At 37.7% G+C, this 24,338-nt stretch overlaps 1 protein-coding gene across 1 annotated transcript in view; it reads left to right on the top strand.

Moving 5' to 3' along the window:
- The window catches only part of EMB (embigin), a 43,051-nt gene extending 19,089 nt beyond the window's left edge, over window positions 1–23,962 (top strand). The window contains exons 3-9 of the mRNA XM_067730651.1: window positions 4,475–4,661; window positions 4,893–4,981; window positions 14,497–14,624; window positions 17,202–17,481; window positions 18,274–18,307; window positions 20,646–20,700; window positions 21,279–23,962. Coding sequence (XP_067586752.1) covers window positions 4,475–4,661; window positions 4,893–4,981; window positions 14,497–14,624; window positions 17,202–17,481; window positions 18,274–18,307; window positions 20,646–20,700; window positions 21,279–21,296 — 791 coding nt within the window. The 3' untranslated portion in view covers window positions 21,297–23,962. The remainder of the gene's footprint in view (window positions 1–4,474; window positions 4,662–4,892; window positions 4,982–14,496; window positions 14,625–17,201; window positions 17,482–18,273; window positions 18,308–20,645; window positions 20,701–21,278) is intronic.
- Window positions 23,963–24,338: the final 376 nt, after the last annotated feature.

Raw genomic sequence — 24,338 nt, 5'->3', positions numbered from 1 at the left:
TTTTCTTATGATAGTTCATTTAATCCTTTCTACTATCTTATGAAATATGTATTGTCCCATTTTATAAATGGGGAAACTGAGATGTTCAATAGAAATATACTTTGTTTTGCCCTGTAAGTAACCTCAGGCACAGAGCCCCTGACATTGGGCTGCTCTCTTGTGAAATGGGGTAATAATTCATATTCTAACTTAGGAGGCTCCAGTGAACCACATCACCAAGCAGAGCACAGTGCCCTGGAATCACCTTCTGGAATGTTAATATCTCTATACTGTTTCCTGCTAGGGGTGATAATGCAGCTACATCTCCCTGCCAGTTCTCCCCAGGAAAGTTTGTCATCAGCCTCACGAGGTGCCAAAGAAATAATGCAAGAGTCAAACAGCCTTTTCTGGGTGCTCTGACTGCCGGGACCTCTTACAGCTCCATGCACTGGAGCGAGGCCTGGGCCTCCTCGTTCTGCGCAGGGGAACCCTGCACGAGTTAGACTTGGGTTGAGCAGCATCCAGCAGGAATCAGCGCAGCTCAGACCTAGGGAGGAGACTCACAGACGTCTACAAAGATTTTATTCCTAAAGCAGAGTTTTGCCAGATGTGAAAGAGTCTTTTGTAGAGTTGAGTGATGGTCCACCTACCACATGTCCTAGGCATTTTGACCTCCTGAGGCCTCGTCTTTCTTTATAAGCTAAGCTTTCCTTTCATACACAAAGCAGGAAGATAAACCAAACCAGTTCAGTCTTCAAAGGAGCCATGCAGTACCAAAAAAAGGCTGTAACTACTATGAGCAGAGACTGCAAAAATGCAGACCCCTCCATATGCATGGAATCGTGCAGTGTTCGTCCTTCTCTGGCTGCCTTATTTCATTGGGCCTGGTGTCCTTGGGGTTCATCCATGTTGTGGCATATTGCCAAATGAAGTTCCTCCTTTTTAAAGGATGAGGGATGTTCCATTGTTTGTATATACCACACTGTTTTTGTCCATTCATCCATTGACGTTTGGGTTGTTTCCACATCTTGGCTATTGTGACATGATGTATCTAAAACAGTCAAATTCACAGAAGCAAAGAATAGAGTGGTGGTTGCCAGGGGTTGGGGAGGGGTGGGAAATGGGGAGGTATTAGTCAAATGTCTAAGTTTCAGTTAAGCAAGGTGAATAAGTTCTAGAGATCTACTACTGTACAACATCGTGCCTACAGATAAGAGGGTAGGTCTCGTGTTACTACCACTAATTAAAAACCAAAAAAAAGTATACTTTTTTTGGCAAATGAAAGGTACCTAATCAGAGTAGAATAATAATCTGAGTTTTACTTTAGAAGGACAACTTTGGTGTTGTTAAAAAAAACATGTAGAGGAGGAGAAACTGTAGCCAAGAGAAGTTAGGAAGTCATTTTTCTCATCCTGGTGAAAGGTAATGAAGGTGTAGGGGAGGAAAAAGTTTTCCTTGACCCTCTTAGGGTCCCTAACTGGGTCTGAAAATTAAACTGACAAACATAGTTTAACAGGATTAAAGCATACAAATTAAGTTAAGTTTTATGTGACACAGCATCCTTCATAAGGAGAGGAGGACCCAAAGAAACAGTTAAATCTGAGTATTTTTATGCTAGGCTTGATGAAGAGTGGAGAGTCGTGGGAGAATATGATAGATCAGAGAGTATGAGATAAGTGTAACAAACTGGGGGAAATTTAGCAAATCCTATTTGTTATAATTCTTCTATGTGTCCCTTTGTCTGTGGAGATAAGGATGCTCCTTTCCCCCAGCTATAGAGAAGGCACCTCTCCCATGAAGGTTTTATGACCTGATTCAAGGGAGAAGCACAGGGGGAATGTCAGAGTGACCTTTCTGCTTCTGCTATTTTCACAAACTCCTTCAGCTTAAGACATTTAGTATACCAAGGTGCCATATTTTAGGGATAGCATGTTCTCAACCCTATCAAAGCCCTACAGTAAGAAGAGTTAGAGACAACTGAGCAAATCTGATTGACATTTCAGAGGTAAGAATCGACTGAATTCTACTGGATGTGATTTAATCTTAGGGGTCAGGGGAAGAGAAGGCTAATGCATCTCCCTCGGGTATTTTGAGTTTGAAGAACCTTTGGGATATCTAGGTTTAGATGCTCAGTAGGCAACTGGAGCTGTGGGCCTGGGGATCAAGAAGGAAGTCTTGAATGGAGCCAAGAGTTTTACAAGTAAAGGATATTAGAAATAATAGTTGAATCCAACATGGGAGTGTCAAACAGAAAAGTAAAGAGACCAGAGAGCAAAGTCCCAAGGGAGACCAACATTTAGGGGTAGTTGGAAGAATTGGTGTGGCTAGCAGAATGTTAGGATCATGAAATGGGAGTGAAGTAAAGGGAATTTCTAGGAGTCGGTAGTCTCTGGCAACATCTGATATTTCAGAGACATCAAACAAAACATGAGCTCTGAAAAGAGGTCATCAGGTTAAATAGGCCATTTTTAACCCAAGAGAAAGCACTTTCTGTAATGTGGTAAGATACTAGAATATGCCATATTGAAATGAGAACATGGGTGAGGACAGAGACTGTGTGTAGAAAACTCTTAAGAAATTGGCTAACGAAGTAAATTTCTTTGACAGACAGGACTAAGTTTTAAGGCTGTCATAGAGCTAAAGATGAAGTGAGGAAAATTTATAGAAAACAGAAGCTCAGAACCAAATACAGCAGATCTTGAAACATTTTCTCCTATTACTAGTACCTCGTATAATTTCTGCATGTACATATGCTGAAATGTATAAATCCCTTCAGTTTTACTGACTCAATTTTTTTTCCCTGTATAATTGAATTTTGTTAAGGTCTTCCCATAGCTAGGGTTTTTGTTTTGTTTTGTTTTACTTTTTGGGCATAAAATTAAATTCAGCAATTTTAGAATTACACGAGCGGTTATTTCAAGCATGTGCTCGCAAAGCACTTCACACTAGTTGTACTTCACTGTTGGCAAAACTTTGCACGTAGTCATTGCTTAAGGAAGCACTTTTGTGAAGTTTTAAATGTAATTAAAAGGGATGTTATGCTATTTTAAGTTCTATTTTTTTTCTTGCTACATTTTGGCTCTGCATTCTACTTTTAATGATACTATGCTATTGAGCGTGAGATGGAGACATGTTTATATAATGCAATGCCCTCTCCCAAACACAGCCCTTTCCTTCCCATTAAAAGTAACCATCACTGTTCTGATTTTTGTATAGTCACTTCCTTGCTTTTTAAAATTGTTTTATTACATAGGGGTACATTCCTGGGGCGCAGTGGTTAAGAATCTGCCTGCCAATGCAGGGGACACAGGTTCGAGCCCTGGTCTGGGAAGATCCCACATGCCACGGAGCAACTAAGCCCGTGTGCCACAACTACTGAGCCTGTGCTCTAGAGCCTGCAAGCCACAACTACTGAGCCCACGTGCCACAACTACTGCCTGAGTGCCTAGAGCCCATGCTCTGCCCCCTTCCACTTTACTTTTTGTTTTTGTTTTTGGACAAGATTACTTCTTAGGTAGTGGGGTGTTCCTCCTCAGGAGACACACAATTCTGTTTTTGAGATGATTGCAGTAGTTGATGCAAAATGACTGGATTCATGATTCACCAGGGTTTCCTGCATCATTGTACTGTATTTCTATGATTTCTTCATTTATTTGCTGGAATTCTATAAACAGAAAGTTATCTTCCTTCATTATTTGGTTACCAGTGGTACATTTAGTATAGGAAGAGCAGTGTGCTTACTTGATATTTTTTTCTTTATTTACCACTGTTCAAAATTTTAAAAAGCTGGCTCTAAGTTGGATATATATATCAATATCTATATCTACATATTTATATATAGATGTATCACCTAATGGCTTTGTACTGATATTTCAAATGCAGTGAAAATTCAGAACTGCAAGATGTTTATTTAAATTCTTCTGTCTCACGACTGTATCTTTATCCCATCCCTACAAATTCTTAAGGAGTAAGAAGACTGGGAACGATAGAATTAGTATATCACACAAACCCACATTATATACAAAACTTCCTTGTAGTAACTACCAATAACATGATTACTGAAAGGAGCTGAAACAGTCACTCCTTTCTCTCCTTACTAGTTTGTTTGTTTCTACGGTTGTACTGTTTCTACACTGTCAGAGCACATGGCACTTCTTTCAACAGTACTCTTCCCCCTGTATCCTTGTCAGCTAGTGAGTTTAAGCAGATTAAGATCACAGCGTTAGGCTTTTGTGATTCCATTTCTGTTGTAACAAAACTTTTCTTCAGCTGTGCCTATGAAAGAAAATAATAAAGGGAACTAAATATATGTTACAGAGGAATAATTCTTCAAAGGAATGTTACATTAGGAAACTGTTGATATAGCACTGTTGTTACATTAGGAAACTGCTGATATAGCCCTATTGTTGATTATTTAAACTTTTTTATATCTTGGATTTCCCCTAAATGTAACTTTTACAACATCGTTTTGTTTGTTTTCTTTTGTGGTAAACAGAACATTCCAATATGCCAGTCGAAAAAAATATCACTTTAGAAAGACCTTCTAATATAGAACTCACATGCCAGTTCATGACATCTGGAGATCTGAATTCAGTAAATGTGACTTGGAAAAAAGGTGATGAACTACTTGAGAATAACTATCTCATCAATGCAACAGGAAGCATCCTGTATACCCAATACATGTGAGTAAACAAAATTTTAACCTGTATGGCTAGATGAAATTAAATTCTAAATATTTTCCTGAATGAGCATCCTTTCCTTTGCTGTCACTTGAATGTTATGCTAATATTCTAATTTGCACATTTACAAATTTTTTTCATCTTTAAATTTTGATTAACGGCTGAGTCTTTCATTTTCATTAAGGAGAGTTTTTTGAGAACTAAGCCTGTATTAATAACTTAAATTATCTTTAGGTTCACCATCGTTAATAGCGAACAAATGGGAAGTTATTCTTGTTTCTTTGAGGAGAAAAAGGAACAAAGGGGCACATTTAATTTCAAAGGTCAGTACTAATAATTTGTAGAGTAATAACTTTAGCATTATATTCTTAGAATTCTAAATCCTCAAATTTGTTGGGAAGAAAATACCTAGTTTTTGTGCTGAAATAAATCTTTACCATTAGGTAAAGGTCTTGGATCTTATGCCATCATCTAAAATCCTGTTGTGTTCACAAAATAATTGTTGTAGAAAATAAACAAATAAATCCTCAATTTTTAAAATTATTATTACAATACTAAAAATACAGCTGAAAAAAAAGGCATCATGTGCTTTCTATTGAATCATAAGTGGTGACCTTGAAAATGGAGCTTCACAGTGTCTTCCCAGTGCTCCCTCCCCCAGTTTAAAACACAGGTTTTAGTTTGAAAGATCAGGTTGCCAGGTTATTTGTACCTCTCTTGTAGCAGTCTCTTGAATTTATTTATTTATTTAGCCCTCCCAACTCAGACCTTTTATAATACTCCTCTAGGTGTCTGAGTTATTGCATTCCTAGACTGTGAGAATATGCTTTGGTGTTCTGTATCAGTGGCTCCAGGACTTGGGATTTTAGGAACCCATAAAATTTAAAAATAATTTGGAGACGCACAAAGGTTGCCTGCTTTTGATTTCATCAAGTAAGGACAAACCCCAGAATGTAATCCACAGTTCTCCCCCATAGGAAAAAATAAACTCAAAGTATTTTACTCTTACCATCATTAAACCAAAACTTTAAAGGTCTCAATCTCATAATAGAGACTAGTTGTTCAAGTTGGGTAATTATCTTCATGAAAAACCCATATTCTCTGATAGATAAGTGAATTTCACTGTCCCTGATGGTATTTGGGAAATGCAGTCTGTTGCCATATTAACTATCTTGGGCTTTGTTTCACATTAATTTACCAGCACACATGAGAAATTGTTTACTTTTTCCTAAAAATTGTGAAATCCAGCTAGCTGCTATGACAAAATACGAATTCTATCCCCAAAGTCCCATCAGTAGCAGAATGGGCTGACTCATCACTGCCATGATTTCAGATGGTCCCCTCCTTCATCCCTCCCTATAGTCCCTCTGCACTCAGACTCATTTCCTTCCTGTGGTTTTATAAATATTCCTACTGGGTAAATATAATAAATCCTTGTATTTATGCACTTTGGTCTCTGCAAAGGCAGAAACTATTATCATCTTTTGATTATTTTGATCATGTACATTCTCTTTTAACCTTCTTTCCTCCATTTGCCAAATTTAACCTAGTGAAGGATAGATATATCATATACATTTCCTTCCCTTATTCCTTTTCTTAACTTCCCTTTTCTTTTTCTTTCCTCAGTCTTTTTCTCTTGCCCCCGCCTTGCCATCCTAATGAACTAACAGATACTAAACACATGGACACACATACACACACAAACACACAATCCTAGTACACATTTTATGTGTCTCTTTTAAATGTGTAAAGAAGGCCTACAGGTCTTGAGGAAATACTCATCAAATCTTGAGGCTCAAAGTGCCTCCAGGAGATTCAACTTTAAAAATTGCTTTGGGCTTCCCTGGTAGTGCAGTGGTTGGGAGTCTGCCTGCCGATGCGAGGGACACGGGTTCGTGCCCCGGTCCGGGAGGATCCCGCATGCCGCGGAGCGTCTGGGCCCGTGAGCCATGGCCGCTGAGCCTGCTCGTTCGGAGTCTGTGCTCCGCGATGGGAGAGGCCACGGCGGTGATAGGCCCGCGTACAGCAAAAAAAAAAAAAAAAAAAAAAAAAAAATTGCTTTTTCCCCTCTTCTAAATAGCACTGTTTTCTAGAAATATGTACTAGTCATGCCTGTTCAAAGTTTAAATATCGAATATATTACATTTTTTCTTATTAGCACTGTTATGATAAATTACTTAAATTATTACTTGTAAGTGATCATTCTAGTCTCTAATGTGAAGATTAACAGAAGCATTTTAGTTTTCAGTGTACTAATAAATTTAATGCCAAGTAGTCTTAAAGAAGGCCTCTTGATCTGTATCCATTTTGAGTAACTAGGTTGATGCTGGCTGGTGTCAGAAGCACCTACACAAGGTCTAGGTTTGAAATCAAGTGCTTGAGGAATGCAAAGAGCCACTGAATATTTACTTTTTTTCTTTTTATAGTTTTCTTAAAGCAGTTTAGTTCAGTTTATTTGTTTTAAATGCCCACTTAACAATGTAACTTTTAAGTATGTACTATATCTTAAAGATTTTTATACAGTTAGTAAGTTGGGCCCTTCCAGATTTTCTTTGGTAAAATAATAATTCTCTTTAATTTATCTAAGTTGAATATTGCTTGGAGGAATCATTTCATTTGAGTACAATTTAAAGGCATCTGCAGAACAATTCATATTATAGTTATTATTTAATTAGATCTTGTAAGGCTTCTAGAATGGTGTATGTTTTTATTTTTACAAATATCCTATTTTACTCTTTCTCCACATGGATTGCTTATGGCTTTTCCTAAGAAGAGGATTATCTGTTCAATTGAGTGTGGATGAAAAGCCTGTTTTATCCTCCCTTTAAAATTGAGCCAAAAAAAAAAAAATTCTGCTATCGATCACGAGTCAACTAAAGTGCATGAGCCTGAGTCCTCAGAACAATTTATCAGCAAAGTCCCTCCTTCTGCCTTTATGGGAACTGGTTGATTTATTACTACAAGATTATAAAAGGGCCTCAACATCACTGATTAGTACAGTGTGGAAAAACCTGCTGACTTTGTGTGTTTGGCTGTTGATGACAGTACAGGGAGAAAGCCAAAGTCACACTGGAAGCTTGCAACTGCTAATGTCACTGACTGCCTTTCACCAAGAAAGATGGGTGGTGGTCTGCAATGTTTTTTAGTAGTAGGTCAAATATTCTGAGGTAGATGCTGAAAATTTCTATAATAACCATCAATGTTAAAATCTCTTAGTAAAAAGATGCAGAAACTTAGTTGGTAAAGCATAAGTAATAGGACATAGAACTTCTTGGAAGACGTGGTGAGATTCTGATAGTACCAAGTGCTATGAAACCTGCCTTGGCCCAGCCATCTGTCCTCACTGGGAAGCATCCAAGGAGTCAAATGGAAGAGCACAGTAATAGAATCAGTTTGAACTTAAGCTTCAAACCCCAGTGCTAAAACCTAGTTCGCTGTCTTTGACTATATGGAAGAATCTTTTTCCCAATTTGATAACACCTAAACATCCTTGAGCCAAAAATGACACAGGCTAATGTTTTCTAGTCCATAAATATGCAAATATAAATCTCTAAGATTTACAACTCCATAGGGTTTTCACTTTCACTGAGTAGTTCCTAGACCTCATCTTCCTAGACACTAGTTTGAATCAGCAATTTCACCATCTTTAAACTTGAATTCTTTCAACCCCAAGATTTTGTGTGTCCTACTTTATCCAGAGTTCCCGCAGCAGTGAATTCCACCATTCTGTCTTCCAGGTCACTTATCTGTTCTTCTGCCTCAGTTATTCTGCTATTGATTCCTTCTAGTGTAGTTTTCATTTCAGTTATTGTATTGTTCATCTCTGTTTGTTTGTTCTTTAATTCTTCTAGGTCTTTGTTAACCATTTCTTGCATCTTCTCGATCTTTGCTTCCATTCTTTTTCCAAGGTCCTGGATCATCTTCACTATCATTATTCTGAATTCTTTTTCTGAAAGGTTGCCCATCTCCACTTCATTTAGTTGTTTATCTGGGGTTTTATCTTGTTCCTTCATCTGGTACATAGCTCTCTGCCTTTTCATCTTGTCTTTCTGTGAATGTGGTTTTTGTTCCACAGGCTGCAGGATTGTAGTTCTTCTTGTTTCTGCTGTCTGCCCTCTGGTGGATGAGCCTACCTAAGTGGCTTGATGGGAGGGACTGGTGGTGGGTAGAGCTGACTGTTGCTCTGGTGGGCAGAGCTCAGTAAAACTTTAATCCACTTGACTGTTGATAGGTGGGGGCTGGGTTCCCTCCCTGTTGGTTGTTTGGCCTGAGGCAACCGAACACTGGAGCCTACCTGGGCTCTATGGTGGGGCTAATGATAGACTCTGGGAGGGCTCACGCTGCCAGTGTCCTTGTCCCCACGGTGAGCCACAGCCCCCACCCCCCACCCCCACCTCTGCAGTAGATCCTCCAACACTAGCAGGTAGGTCTGGTTCAGTCTCTCCTGGGGTCACTGCTCCTTCCCCTGGGTCCCGATGCGCACACTATTTTGTGTGTGCCCTCCAAGAGTGGAGTCTCTGTTTCCCACACTCCTGTCGAAGTCCTGTAATCAATTCCCACTAGGCTGCAAAGTCTGATTCTTTAGGAATTCCTCCTCCCATTGCCAGAGCCCCAGGTTGGGAAGCCTGATGTGGGGCTCAGAACCTTCACTCCAGTGGGTGGACTTCTGTGGTATAAGTGTTCGCCACTCTGTGAGTCACCCACCCGACAGTTATGGGATTTGATTTTACTGTGATTTTTATTTTTTAATTTTTCTTTTTACATCTTTATTGGAGTATAATTGCTTTACAATGGTCTGTTAGTTTCCGCTTTACAACAAAGTGAATCCGTTATACATATACGTATGTTCCCATATCTCTTCCCTCTTGCGTCTCCCTCCCTCCCACCCTCCCTATCCCACCCCTCCAGGCGGTCACAAAGCATCGAGCTGATCTCCCTGTGCTATGCGGCTGCTTCCCACTAGCTATCTACCTTACGTTTGGTAGTGTATATATGTCCATGCCTCTCTCTCGCTTTGTCACAGCTTACCCTTCCCCCTCCCCATATCCTCAAGTCCATTCTCTAGTAGGTCTGTGTCTTTATTCCTGTCTTACCCCTAGGTTCTTCATGACATTTTTTTCCCTTAAATTCCATATATATGTGTTAGCATACGGTATTTGTCTTTCTCTTTCTGACTTACTTCACTCTGTATGACAGACTCTAGGTCTATCCACATCATTACAAATAGCTCAATTTCGTTTCTTTTTATGGCTGAGTAATATTCCATTGTATATATGTGCCACATCTTCTTTATCCATTCATCCAATGATGGACACTTAGGTTGTTTCCATCTCCGGGCTATTGTAAATAGAGCTGCAATGAACATTTTGGTACATGACTCTTTTTGAATTATGGTTTTCTCAGGGTATATGCCCAGTAGTGGGATTGCTGGGTCATAAGGTAGTTCTATTTGTAGTTTTTTAAGGAACCTCCATACTGTTCTCCACAGCGGCTGTATCAATTTACATTCCCACCAACAGTGCAAGAGTGTTCCCTTTTCTCCACACCCTCTCCAGCATTTATTGTTTCTAGATTTTTTGATGATGGCCATTCTGACTGGTGTGAGATGATATCTCATTGTAGTTTTGATTTGCATTTCTCTAATGATTAACGATGTTGAGCATTCTTTCATGTGTTTGTTGGCAGTCTGTATATCTTCTTTGGAGAAATGTCTGTTTAGGTCTTCTGTCCATTTTTGGATTGGGTTGTTTGTTTTTTTGCTATTGAGCTGTATGAACTGCTTGTAAATTTTGGAGATTAATCCTTTGTCAGTTGCTTCATTTGCAAATATTTTCTCCCATTCTGAGGGTTGTCTTTTGGTCTTGTTTATGGTTTCCTTTGCTGTGCAAAAGCTTTGACGTTTCATTAGGTCCCATTTGTTTATTTTTGATTTATTTCCATTTCTGTAGGAGGTGGGTCCAAAAGGATCTTGCTGTGATTTATGTCCTAGAGTGTTCTGCCTATGTTTTCCTCTAAGACTTTGATAGTTTCTGGCCTTACATTTAGGTCTTTACTCCATTTTGAGCTTATTTTTTGTGTATGGTGTTAGGGACTGTTCTAATCTCATACTTTTACATGTACCTGTCCAGTTTTCCCAGCACCACTTATTGAAGAGGCTGCCCTTTTTCCACTGTACATTCCTGCCTCCTTTATCAGAGATAAGGTCACCATATGTGCATGGGTTTATCTCTGGGCTTTCTATCCTGTTCCATTGATCTATTATTTCTGTTTTTGTGCCAGTACCATACTGTCTTGATTACTGTAGCTTTGTAGTATAGTCTGAAGTCAGGGAGCCTGATTCCTCCAGCTCTGTTTTTCGTTCTCAAGATTGCTTTGGCTATTCGGGGTCTTTTGTGTTTCCATACAAATTGTGAAATTTTTTGTTCTAGTTCTGTGAAAAATGCCAGTGGTAGTTTGATAGGAATTGCATTGAATCTGTAGATTGCTGTGGGTAGTAGAGTCATTTTCACAATGTTGATTCTTCCAATCCAAGAACATGGTATATCTCCCCATCTATTTGTATCATCTTTAATTTCTTTCATCAGTGTCTTATAATTTTCTGCATACAGGTCTTTTGTCTCCTTAGGTAAGTTTATTCCTAGATACTTTATTCTTTTTGTTGCAATTGTAAATGGGAGTGTTTTCTTAATTTCACTTTCAGATTTTTCATCATTAGTGTATAGGAATGCCAGAGATTTCTGTGCATTAATTTTGTATCCTGCTACTTTACCAAATTCATTGATTAGCTCTAGTAGTTTTCTGGTAGCATCTTTAGGATTCTCTATGTATAGTATCATGTCATCTGCAAACAGTGACAGCTTTACTTCTTCTTTTCTGATTTGGATTCATTTTATTTCCTTTTCTTCTCTGATGGCTGTGGCTAAAACTTCCAAAACTATGTTGAATAAGAGTGGTGAGAGTGGGCAACCTTGCGTCCCTCCTACTGTCTCATTGTGGCTTCTCCTTTGTCTTTGGGGTATCTTTTTTTCGTGAGTTCCAGTGTCTTCCTGTCGATGATTGTCCAGCAGCTAGTTGTGATTCTGGTGTTCTCGCAAGAGGGAGTGAGAGCACGTCCTTCTACTCTGCCATCTTGGTTTCTCTCCACAAACTCTTATTCATCTGCTTTAGCCAAGGACTTGCATAAGTGTTTCAAGCAGCAGAATTTGTTTTACAGCTTCACTGAAAAGTTTTTTAATATATGTTATTAAAGGATGGATTGGTGCCACCTCCAGCATCTCAAAGCTACTGTTTCTTCATTCTTCTGGGCCTTGTCTCCTGTGAATTCATCTTTTATTTTTCATCATTTTAATCTCTTTTAATCGCCTTTCTCAGATTGTCTGGGTGTTCTGTAAATGGCTCAGTTTGGACCCTTTTCCACATTTGGGGGTGTCTTTATACATTCCTATGGTTCTGAGACGAATTCAGGTGAATTTCCAGTTCTCCTTTTATTCTGTGTCTTATTTCTTCTCTGTTCCACATGGCCAACTGGCCTAAAAATCATTCTTGCACGTGACAATAATCCATGCCATTAAGCTGGCTAATGTAGGAAGGCTGTGGGCATTACAAATTGTATGAAAACTCAATTAAGAAAAGCAATACCAGTACATGATGACAACAAAAGTTCTAATTTTGTGGTGTTTGCTCTACACCAAGCCCTTTATATATTGTGTTCCTGTACTTAATTCTTTACAGTAACATTGTAGAAGGGTATGACCAACCTATGTCCTCAACACTAGTAACACTGAAGCTATAATTCTAATATTTCCTGGACCCAAATCTTACATGTTTGTCACATCATTGTCTCATTGTGCTGACTACTTCAAACGCTCATTGAGCTTTGAAATGGACACATATTAACCACATTTCCCTTAGTGTCCCTCAGCCTAATGGTAACCAATAAGGAGTGTGGGACACTAGTAGCCATTCGAAAGAGTGTTCAGAATATCCTCTGGCAAGGTCAACTCACCAATTTCTTCTGGCTGGGATGACTTCAGTCATGCCAATCACATGTGTTCACTTCTCTCCTACCTCAGGAGTACCCTAGTGGTACCTTACTAGGTGCTCATAAACTATTAGTGGGGTGATTATAAATTCTGATTGGCAGTTCACATCTTTGGGTAATGTAAAATTCATTCAGTTTTATCAAAACATATTTCCTTGGTTATGAAAAGTATGAGAACCATTGACTTATAGCTTGCTCTGTCATCTTATGATTTACACTTTCAGTGGTGATATACCTTCCTTATTTGCATCTCTTTATTATTAGCAGTGCCTCATTCAACACTCTGCTGGTCAGCACTGCTGATGAAGGAGGGGGTGATATGTGCAATTGTATTTAGGCCCACGTTGAACCATAAGGAAAACTGAAGACTTCTGACACTCATCACTGTAACATTAATCACCTAAAGACAGAACCTGTGAAGAAATCCAACCCTATGTTTACCCCTATACAAGTGGTTATAGAAGTCAGAATTTCTTTTCCACTTATTACCAGTTATTTCCCCCTTCCTCATCTTTACAGTTCATACATCCAGCAAATGCCCAATATTCTTCTGGTAGTAGAAAGCCAAGAGCGTTTAGAAAATGTATTTAATCTGTAAACCTAATTTTAGCAATTAAAATTGATCTTTCCATTTTCCACCCTGACCCTCCCCAAAATAAAATCTAAAAATAGGATAACAAGTGAATAGCAAACAGTATCTATAAAATTTGTCAACACAGTATTAAAAATTTAGACATTGTCTCTCTGCTGGCAAACCAAAAAAACAAAAAGGAAAAACAAAACACAAAACCTGCTAAACTTAGTAAAAGAAAAAAAAATCAACAAAAGTCATCTTTGTTGATAAGTCTGTCTCTCATAAAAGTGTACATTTTATAATACATCTTTTGAGGTCAATCAGAAGGAACTGATTTCACCATGGAAGCTGCTAGTTGGCTTTTTATTGCTTTGCTTATGTTCTTATGCTTTAATTTTCTTTACCAAGTTATCCATAGCCTTAAAACTTAATTTTTCTAAATTCAGTGCTCATTTTTATTGTTACTAATGGCATCTGCTTCAAACTTTAAGAAATTTATCACAATGAATATTAGTTTTTGTTTTTTTCCTACAAAACCACATGGAAGTGGGTTTTTTTTTTTTTTTTTTTTTTTTTTGGTATGCGGGCCTGCCTCTCACTGTTGTGGCCTCTCCCGTTGCGGAGCACAGGCTCTGGACACGCAGGCTCAGCGGCCATGGCTCACGGGCCCAGCCGCTCCACGGCATGTAGGATCTTCCCGGACCGGGGCACGAACCCATGTTCCCTGCATCGGCAGGCGGACTCTCAACCACTGCACCACCAGGGAAGCCCAAAAGTGTTTTTTATCTCATTTTCTTTCCTATTCTTTTCTCTTTCTCTAAAATTTCCTTTGCTCCTTTCTCATCTTCCCATCTTCTCCAACTCTTTTCATAAATCTGTGTCAAATAAAAATTTTAAATCCTGAAAATTTTGTCTCCTCACTAGAGTGCCATTTAAGGGTAAACTTTGAAAAAATATTTGCTCTAACGTAACTTAGTAGGTGGGAAGAAAGAACAGTCTTGAAAACATGAAGTTTCTTTCTTATCCAAAGCATGTAACAAACAGTCTATTACAATACTTGTAATTGTTATTGGCTCAATAATAGAAGACCTTCCTTCTGTTTCTATATTACTGACAATTATATTGCACCACCTACCTACTACAACTATACATCTATTCAACTTGAATACATTCCCCCTATTCAAACTCTTTCAGTAACATATGTTTCTCTCCATTTTTCTTAGTCCCTGAACTTCATGAAAAAAAGAAACCGTTGATCACTTATGTAGGGGATTCAGTTGTCTTGATGTGTAAATGTCAAGACTGTTTTCCTTTAAATTGGACCTGGTACCGTAGTAATGGGAGTGTACAGGTAAGATCATATTTCTTTGACTTGAAGAAAACAAAATAAAAACTTTTATTTGATAAATAATAAGATTATAATACACTCACAGTTCTTAGGACTATTTATACTTCTGTTATCTTGTTCCTTAATATGTGTTCATGAAGAAAGAACAGTGATGAATGGAGCTGTCATTTGGTGTTTTTAGCATATTACATTATACATCTGAAGATACTCTTAATGTTTCATTAAGTGGTACTTTGTTTTTTAGATTTAGCCATTTAATAAAATTCTATGAAAGGAAGTTACAGTTCATTTTTAGTTGACAAGTTTAGATATAACCCCAACAAAAAAGATTCTTTTTTTCCTTATCATTTCATGAGAGTAACTAGAAAAAAAGAAAGGGAGTTTTCTTTTCCTGTTTCTGTCTCTGGAAACATTTGTGATAGAATGCAATACACTGGCAGCATCTGAGAAAAGAATGAAAATTTGGTAACTTAAACTCAGGTTTTAGGTTCTTTTAGTGTCACTGACCTCTTTTGGACTTCCAGAGACCTAAGGGAAGCCAAATACTTTAAATTCCTATTAAAGAATTAATGGCTTTTCAAAGAGCTGATATTAAGAAAAACATGAGTACTTAAGAAATCATTTCTGGTTTTCTTCCTCCCAGATAGCCTCTAATAGCAGGGAAATTTAGGACATTGTCCTTTAGGGGACACCCTTTTATTGCCCTGGTGCTAATGAGCATTGAAATTGAAGTCTTGTAAAGGCAATTCTAGAAGGAACGGTATGAGACAGGGTAGATCTTAGTGAAATATTAAATTCCTTCTTAGACAATATTGATGCTATTGTAGACTGTTGACGACAGAGGGTATGACTTAAAAGGGTGAGTTACTGATTCTGTGATTGGTTTGAGTTTTCAAAGAGATAGCTCCAAATCACTTAGGAGTAGATTTAAACTATTAATGTTTGTACTTATCTTGTTATTGATGATTAGGAAAGGCAATCATTTTGTGTATGGAAATAGTTTTAAAGAGCATGTAAATTTGTAAAAACAAGTAACAGACATAGTTTCTGAATTACATAGCCTAATTTATTTACGCATATGTGATACTAGACAAAAAAAGCTTGTCTAATTATATTAAACTTTTAGAATGTAGTCTGTACTTCTCTCCATTTGCTATACTAAGTTTCTCTCAATTTGGCCCTAAGCATGGGTTATGTTAGGATATGAGAAAAGTGCAGGGAAGAGGGTGCAAGTCAAAACTTTAGGTCAAGTGTTTTTTCAAAAAGTAGGCAAACCATCATCTTCATCAGGCTTACCTGGGGCACCTATTAAACATGCAGTACTTTATCAGCTCTGAGTTAGAGTACATTTGTAACAAGCATCATAGGCAATGCTGTGCACAGTGAGCTAGGTTGCTATAATTTTTTTGGCAAATAATAAACTCACAGTTCTTCATCAGATAACCTCCAAGAATATTTGTATGCAAATTAGCATTTACTGAGCAGTGCAGCTGAGTGATAGAGCAATGAAGGCATCAAATGGCCTGAGAATAAAATTTAATTTAAATGGATTAAATAAATTAGCCACCAAATAGCTTAGTATGGATCTTAAAAGGCTGAGGAAAACCCAGTGAATCTCAGAAGCCAACATGTCAGAAAGAGAGAAATTCAGCTATGAGAGAAGACAGAAGGTGCGCAGACCACCATGTATACCAGGCTTAGAGGGATTTCTACCATTTCTTCTACATCAGCTTCAAAGGCCTGAAGATTTCGTCTTCAGTTCCAGTTTGAGGAACTCCCAATGCCATGAGCCAGTGAACTTCCTTTACAGGAATGATCAGATATAATAGCTTCATTAATTTAATAGTTGATTTAATGAATGTATGCCTGCAATTGTGAAGGAGGAAGTATTCTGAACTAGTAAGGGATTGTAACATGAAACCCGGATGGCTGGAAAATTTCTGTATTTCTAATTCGCATAGAATATTTACCCACGATGACTTGCACACTGTAGTTTCAAACATTCAGTGCTAAGTAGTTAAAGCAAAGTGTACTTTTCCTTTGTTTGCTACCTTTAAAAGATCAAACTATGGTAAGACTTGAGCTCTGTATGTATAACTTCTCACATACTTTAATGTGCTCCCTTCTTTAATAAATTTATTTATTTTTGGCTGCGTTGGATCTTCGTTGCTGCGCTCGTGGTTTCTCTAGTTGCGGCAAGCGGGGTCTACTCTTCGTTGCGGTGCGCGGGCTTCTCATTGCGGTGGCTTCTGTTGTTGTGGAGCACGGGCTCTAGGTGCGTGGGCTTCAGTAGTCGTGGCTCGCGGGCTCAGCAGGTGTGGCTAGCGGGCTCTAGAGCACAGGCTCAGTAACTGTGGCATACAGGCTTAGTTGCCCTGGCCCAGGCTCGAACCCCTGTCCCCTGCATTGGCAGGCGGATTCTTAACCACCACGCCACCAGGGAAGTCCCTAATATGCCCTTTTTCTGGTAAGCAGTTTTCTTGGTACTATCTTGTAGCTTTCACTCAAAACTAGATCATTCAGGACATGTATCTTTTATGCAATATGATAGGAATGGATTTTAATGTCTCCTTCTATTAGGTTCCTGTTGGTGTTCCAATGAACAATAAGTATGTGATCAATGGAAAAAATGCTAATGAAACAAGGCTCAAGATAATGCAACTTTCAGAGGAAGATCAGGGATCTTACTGGTGCCATGCAATATTCCAATTAGGCGAGAGTGAAGAACACGTTGAACTTGTCGTGCTGAGTTATTGGGTGCCTCTCAAAGCATTTCTTGGAATAGCTGTTGAGGTGGTTCTTTTAGTGGCTATTATTCTGCTTTTTGAAATGTACACCCAAAAGAAAAAGAAGCACTCAGGTAGGATTTCTTTTTTTTAGATAATTCTCATGTTATGACTTAATCCATTATGGTGGCTTTAGAAAAAAATCTAACTTTTGTTTTTTGTAGTGGTATTTATGTTAATAACAATGGTGACAGTGAGCTATGAGCTTATATTGATGGTCTTCCTGTATCAACTTCCTAAAAAAATTTAATGTTAAAATATACCTTTTTTCCCTTTTCTTTGGTGTTACTGGGACCAGCACACCAATTAAGTGATATGTGCACTGGTACTGGAATATTAGAAAATTCTGCATTAGCTTAATATAAAAGATCTCAAAGACAAACAATTATTCTTTCATTTAGATAACTCATTTTTAAAAACGTTTTATCAAACATTCTGAAATTCTCATAAAAGACATTGCCTGCCAGCTTTCTGTTTTCATAGCCTGTGCCTGATGGATAACAGACTGAGAAACCAATGGTCCCCTAAGAAAATTTATTTTATATTCTGTATTTTTTCCTGATTTTGTACTAAATTTTTCATAACTTAAATAATTACAAATCAGTCAGTTCTGTTTTTGATGATCCCAGGCACCAGACTATGCTTGATCAAAACTGCAGGCAATTTTGCAAGTCGGGAGAGCAGGGAAGGAGTGGACATGATGGAGGGGCAGCTGTCTGATGGGGCCCATCTCTCTCATTCCAGAGCGGGAAAACAGCACAGGCAGTCAGGGGATGTTGAATTCAGGGGAAAGTAGAATTGAGCATATATGCTTTGTAAGAATAATAAACCAATCTTAAGAGTTAAATTCTTCTTTTGTTACACAGATGATGGGAAGGAATTTGAACAAATTGAACAGCTGTAAGTATTATTTTTTAATAGGTTAATTTTCACATGCGTAAAATACAGATAAATATGAAATTAAATAAAATGTTTGCAGTTAGAGGAAAAAAGTACAAGAGTATATAACGTGTGTGTTATTTTCTGTAGATGTCCATGTTGTGGTGAAGAATGGCATTTGGCATTTACCTGCATGCAACAGAATCCCCCTCCACCACTTACTTTCACCTCTCTGTGCTTCAGTTTTCTCTTCAACAAAATGGGTTTAATGATATTACTTACCACATAAGGTTTCTGGATTAAATGACTTTCTATGTGTAAAAATTCTTAGCATAGGCTTTGATGCACAGGAGGCACTCAAGAACCATGAGGAAGTATTATTTGTGTAAAGCAATGATTCTCAACCCTGGCTATATTTTTGATCACTTAGGATGCTCCTTAAAATTACAGTTACTCAGACCTAACTGGATATCTTAGATCAGAACCTCTGGGATGGGTGCCTGGGCATCTGTATTTCTTTAAAGTGCCTATCACAGATTCTGATTCTCAGAATTCAGTGTTGAAAATCACTGGGCTAGAATTGTGTCATTATTTTTGAAGGAACACAAATTGTGGCATATTTCTGTTACAGTCTCCTTTGTTTAGAGTTGAGCGGAGCATGAGGAGAACTAGGAAGAAAATTACCAGGGATATCATTTGGTTTGGTGAACGTGGGAGTTACTGAGCCCACCAAGCCAGAGAACTGACAGTGGAGCCTAGTGAGAGAGGTGCTTAAAGTCCAAGTAACACTGCCAAGGGCTGGGGACCAAGAAAATGAGACCAGATTAAAGGAGCCGAAAGAAACCTAGGAAATGGGAGGGCTGAGCAACTATTACCAACCCAAAATGACACTGAAGTTTATCTTTTTCAGTCAACAGGGGCTCTGAGGTGTGAGTGCTATAGCCACAGTTAAAGAGCAGGAGTGGGGCGGACAGCTGTCATGCAGATATTCGTAGACATTATTCAAATAGTTATTTTTTACTCAGTTCACACATGGCAGGTAACTTAAATCAACAGGATATGAACTTCTAAATTAAGAGCATAAAATAATAATTAAGGGCATAAAATAATTATTTTATGGGTCAGGAGTTCCATAACCCCAGATAGGAAAAAAGTGTTGTCTTAGAATCAGAGACTCTCATGGTTGGAAGGAATTTGAATCTCTTTCCGGAGAACTTGGACATCTTGTTTGTATTGATTTGAACATTTTATCTTTCTGGTTCCCATGTATTGATTACCTTTCTTATACTCAGAGTCATATAAAAAACATGACCGTCATTCAGGTATTTGAAACAACTACTCTGTTGCCTGGATTCTTTTGTTCTCCCAGCTCAGCCTCCCCAGTGTTTCTATCCAGTCCCTTGCAGTCACATTTCTCATCTTTTGGATATTTCAGTATCTTTAGATTTAAATCAAGTATCAAGGGCACTTGTACTCATTTAGAGCAACTTTCACCAATGCTGTTTTTAGAATTTTTAGTTTAGGAGATAAATTTTTCTTTACAGAGAATATTGTTTATCAATACATTTTATATTTGATGCTTATATATGTGTTTAGATACCAGTGATTCATAGAATTTCTTGGTGAAAATGACTTTTAACAATAGTACACTACTAAATAAGCATATAATATCAAAACAAGCTAGTCATTTCAAACAGCATTTATCTGATCCACCCAGATATTTAACCCACACAATTTCACACAATATTTAACCTACCTGCCCCATCCCCCAAATTTTTAGACAGCCGATTAGGTTGTTGAATTTATTATCTGGTGGTACTAGTTTAATGAGCTCAAGCCTGCCAATAACATCTAGAAGGGTATTTATTATATACCCTTGTAACCTAGTTTAGTTTTCCTTAAGAATCTGGAGCCCACATTGTGGTCTTACTCTGATGCACATTGGGTAGATAAAGAACCATGTTTAACCTCTAATTCAATGTAATAAACATGTTGAATTACAGCACCTGTATTGCACATACTGGCTGAGCTCCTGATTGGCTATTATCTTGCATGTGGCAAAGCAACATATTAAGTTAGGCTATATACTCAAGCCTCCACTCATGCTTGGGGAGAAGCAATTCTCCCTCTGCATAAAAGAAACAGGCCTTTGTCACTGTCATCTGTGGCAACAGTTCCTCTCCAAGCAATGGCATACAAATAAAATCAACACTATGAGTAAAACATTTTTAGGAAGAATAAATTCTGTCTGTATTGACCTTTTAAATTTTAACCTGATGGCCATGATATAGGTGGTGTACTGACCTTAGTTTTATGCAGTGTAAACATCTAGTAATTTTCTTTCTTGTTTTCTCTACAGGAAATCAGATGATAGCAATGGTATAGAAAATAATGCCCCCAGGCACAGAAAAAATGTAAGTTGCTTCAAAATGGTATTCCAAATAAAATTCAATATGCATAGGCCATTAATCCATCTACATTTTTTAGTTTTAAAAAGACCTAGTCATTCACTATGTGCTTGGATATGCTTTTTTAAACAATATTGTAGGAGAATATATATAGTTACACAAAAATAAGCATCTTTTTTCCACCAGAGAACATGTAACAACCAATCTAAAAGTGAATCTATTACACTGCAGATATATATTGTTTCTTTTGTCACCACAGGCTAGTTTCTTTTACAATTTTTTATGTAGTCTTATTTTTTTTCTCTCTCAGTTTTTCTGGATTCTCCTATTTTATTGTCACATATTCCCATATACTTGGTGCTATGAATGAATCAATATTAGCTTATTTTCTTCACTGATTAGAATCAAAATTTTCATAGTTCATAAACATTTTTTTCCTTGAGTATTTAGAATAGGAACTGTTGGTTTTGGCAGTAGTTTGGATCACCTCTTCCAGACATTTTTGCTTTGCTAAAGTGATAATAAGTTATTATAGAATAACCAGGTTATGCTAATTATGTTTCATTATGCTTTATGTAACTCAGGAATCTGTGGGCCAGTGAATGAGAAACATCATGTCAAGAGTCACAGGAAGATGTCAAAGAGTTTGGATTTCAGCTTTGTTTCTGCTTCCTGTTAAGAACACATGAATTTTTATTTTTAAAAGGATGAAAAGTTTGTGCAAGATGCTCAGCAGTAGCTTTGTAAATAATATATGCTATTTCGGATCTAAAGATATATTTTCATTCTATTATTATTTTACATTAAAGCAAGGTAAATTGTATTAAGTATGTTCTATGAGCTGTAACCCAGGACAATTAATTTCATTCTAGTCCTCAAGTGACACACAGAACAGACACCAGCAAAACCAAATAGTACACAGAGCGAATGTCACTCAAGACCTGTTTATAACCAAAGAATTCATTAAAGACAAACCCTTTGCCATTTGTCTTAAAAAGCTTTTTTCCCCAATCATGTTTACTAGATGTAGAAGTATTTGTAATAATTTTCATGTAAAGTTCATCCTTCAGTCATATTGAAAAAAAGTGTCCTCAAGGGGAAATTAGCACTTTCTACCTTTGTTAATGATGGTTACTGTACAATGTCCATAAGAAAAACATACTTTTCTTACAAAAATATTGGTTTAAGGCAAGGAAATAAAACCATACACTTGCCCCAAATCTCCATCACCACGAAAGCAGATTTCCTAATCTCATTCCACTCATCGCCACTGTTTTCCCACACCAGGCTAAAGTGATATTTAGTCTTTATGGAGAACGGTTTTTTATTTTTTTTCTTTGTGGTACGTGGGCCTCTCACCGCCGTGGCCTCTCCCGTTGCGGAGCACAGGCTCCGGACGCACAGGCTCAGCGGCCGTGGCTCACGGGCCCAGCCGCTCCACGGCATGTGGGATCCTCCTGGACCGGGGCACGAACCTGCGTCCCCTGCATCGGCAGGCGGACCCTCAACCACTGCGCCACCAGGGAAGCCCCCTGGAGAACATTTTTTTAAAGCTATGGGTTTTGGATTTCTTAAATGACAGCTGATGTTGATGTTGTAGGGTACAGGTTCACATAGACGGGATGTAGCAATGCTACTGACATGCTTCCGTGCTTCATGATTTCCTGGTATCCATGGCTGGCTAAATATCTAAAAATGAATTATTACTGGTTTATAATACTAATCCTTTGTCTGAAATCAAGAAGTACTAAAGCAGTTCTATGTTGCTGCCAGTAACTTAGACTTTTCTTTAAAATAGAATACTTTGTTTCTATTGCATATATAACTGAACTATTTTATAAAAATCACTATAAGTCCAATGAAATCTGAATAGACATGAAAAGTTGTTAATGGTTTTAAATGTAACATTAACATCATATGGCAGGATACTAGGTTAGGTTAAAGACAGCGATGTGAAACCTGCTGGGGGGCCCTTGGTTCTGATGTCCCCCTGCTCACAGTGCAGCAGGGTTCCGAACAATCACAGGCAAAGAGGGAAGGATTTGGGATGGGGGCAAAGAACCCATGATCTTGGTGACTAGGGGATTAAAGCTTGAAAAAGAGGTGTTCAATTATTTGAAAAAAATACTTTTTAGACATTTATATGATGTTCTGGTTGAGAAAATTATCATAAAATTCAGGTAGTGAAAAATTATACTTTATATGGCATCTTAACTAATGATGAAAATATTACTAGTATAAATAATACACATAAAGTGTCACTTGGAAGCTACTCATTTTGTTGCAGCAGTGCTTTGTGTAAAGATGTTAACTGTTGACACAAGTTTTGTTGAATAGACTACATCATTTAAGTAATGGCAAGTTTCATCTTATTCTTGTTTTAGAGCAATAAGCCAGGCATTTGTTTTGGTTTAATTAATTATTAATTTGATAAAATGATCTTGGGTGGTATCTATATGATGGCAGACAACCAAGCAGTTCACTTATTAATCTAAACAATTTGAATTCAGTGAAAAATTATTCAGACCTGCTATTTGACTAAGTCCAATTCAAAACAATGTATTTGTGACTGGACATATACAAATCCCCAATTTGTAGCTCATATGCAGTACACATTCTTCTCTTGTGCCACCACAAAATGGTTCTCAAGCAAGAAAAATTGCTACCCCAATGTAAAATAATCTGAAATATTTATGTAGTAAATTGAATTTTTAAGTGTTAATGCTTGCTATTTTTCCTAGCAAAGACAATTCTCTTCAGTAACTTTAAGCAGAAAAGGTACTCAGAAAATTAAAGTTGAATTTTGGCTTTTCAGAGTCTCTCTGGAGAACTTCCAGAAAATTATTCCACCACTGTTAGGTTAAAAATGGAATGCTTCCATTAACTAACCTCACGGAGATGAATGGATTAACTAAAAATGACCAATTGTAAATTGAAATGACCAACTGAAAATACTAAGCAAGCAGAAAAGCTGAAGTAGGAAAACTACTCCACGTTTATATATTAGACACCTTGGGAAATTCTATCAGTCTTTCTAGCCAACAGAGTTTTGCAGCATAATAAGTAGATTTAATGATGTCTTAAAATTCCCAGATTTTTCATATTCAGTTTATGCTCTAATGTAAATCTTCTCTTTGCAGTCTTTCCCTTTTTTCTCAGCATCTAGTTACCCAGGCCAAAACCTAGAGCTCACTGTGCTATTTTCTTCTCTATTAACTAATGTTTATTAGTAATGAGTCTCTATTCCTTTGGCCTTTTTAATAGCTCATTAATCCACTCACTGCTTCCCCTACCCCATGCTCGCCAGCTGCAACAGCTAAGGTCTTGATTTTCCTACCTCAGTCTCATCTTCGGTTAATCATGTTTTGCATTGCTGCTGGGCCATATTTCTGAAACACAAATCTCACTATGTAGCCTAATGTGGCAGCTTCCATGACAAAGCTCTACAGGCTCACCTTTCCCATATCTTAGTATTGCAGTTTTCCAAATTGTGAATCCTTTCCCACTGTCTTGATTTAGCCTTGACATAGAGAGTCTGTCCAGAATGCTGCCCCCTGTGCTCCTCCCTTTTGATGAACTCAAGTTCAGCTTTCAAGACTTTAATCTGATGTTACTTCCTGGCAGATCCCTCATACCCAGCTGAG

Source organism: Pseudorca crassidens, chromosome 3, assembly GCF_039906515.1.
Source record: "Pseudorca crassidens isolate mPseCra1 chromosome 3, mPseCra1.hap1, whole genome shotgun sequence".
NCBI classification, from domain to species: Eukaryota; Metazoa; Chordata; class Mammalia; order Artiodactyla; family Delphinidae; genus Pseudorca; species Pseudorca crassidens.
Note: the sequence above shows the minus strand (reverse complement) of the source record. Positions and strands in the feature narration are given on the sequence as shown.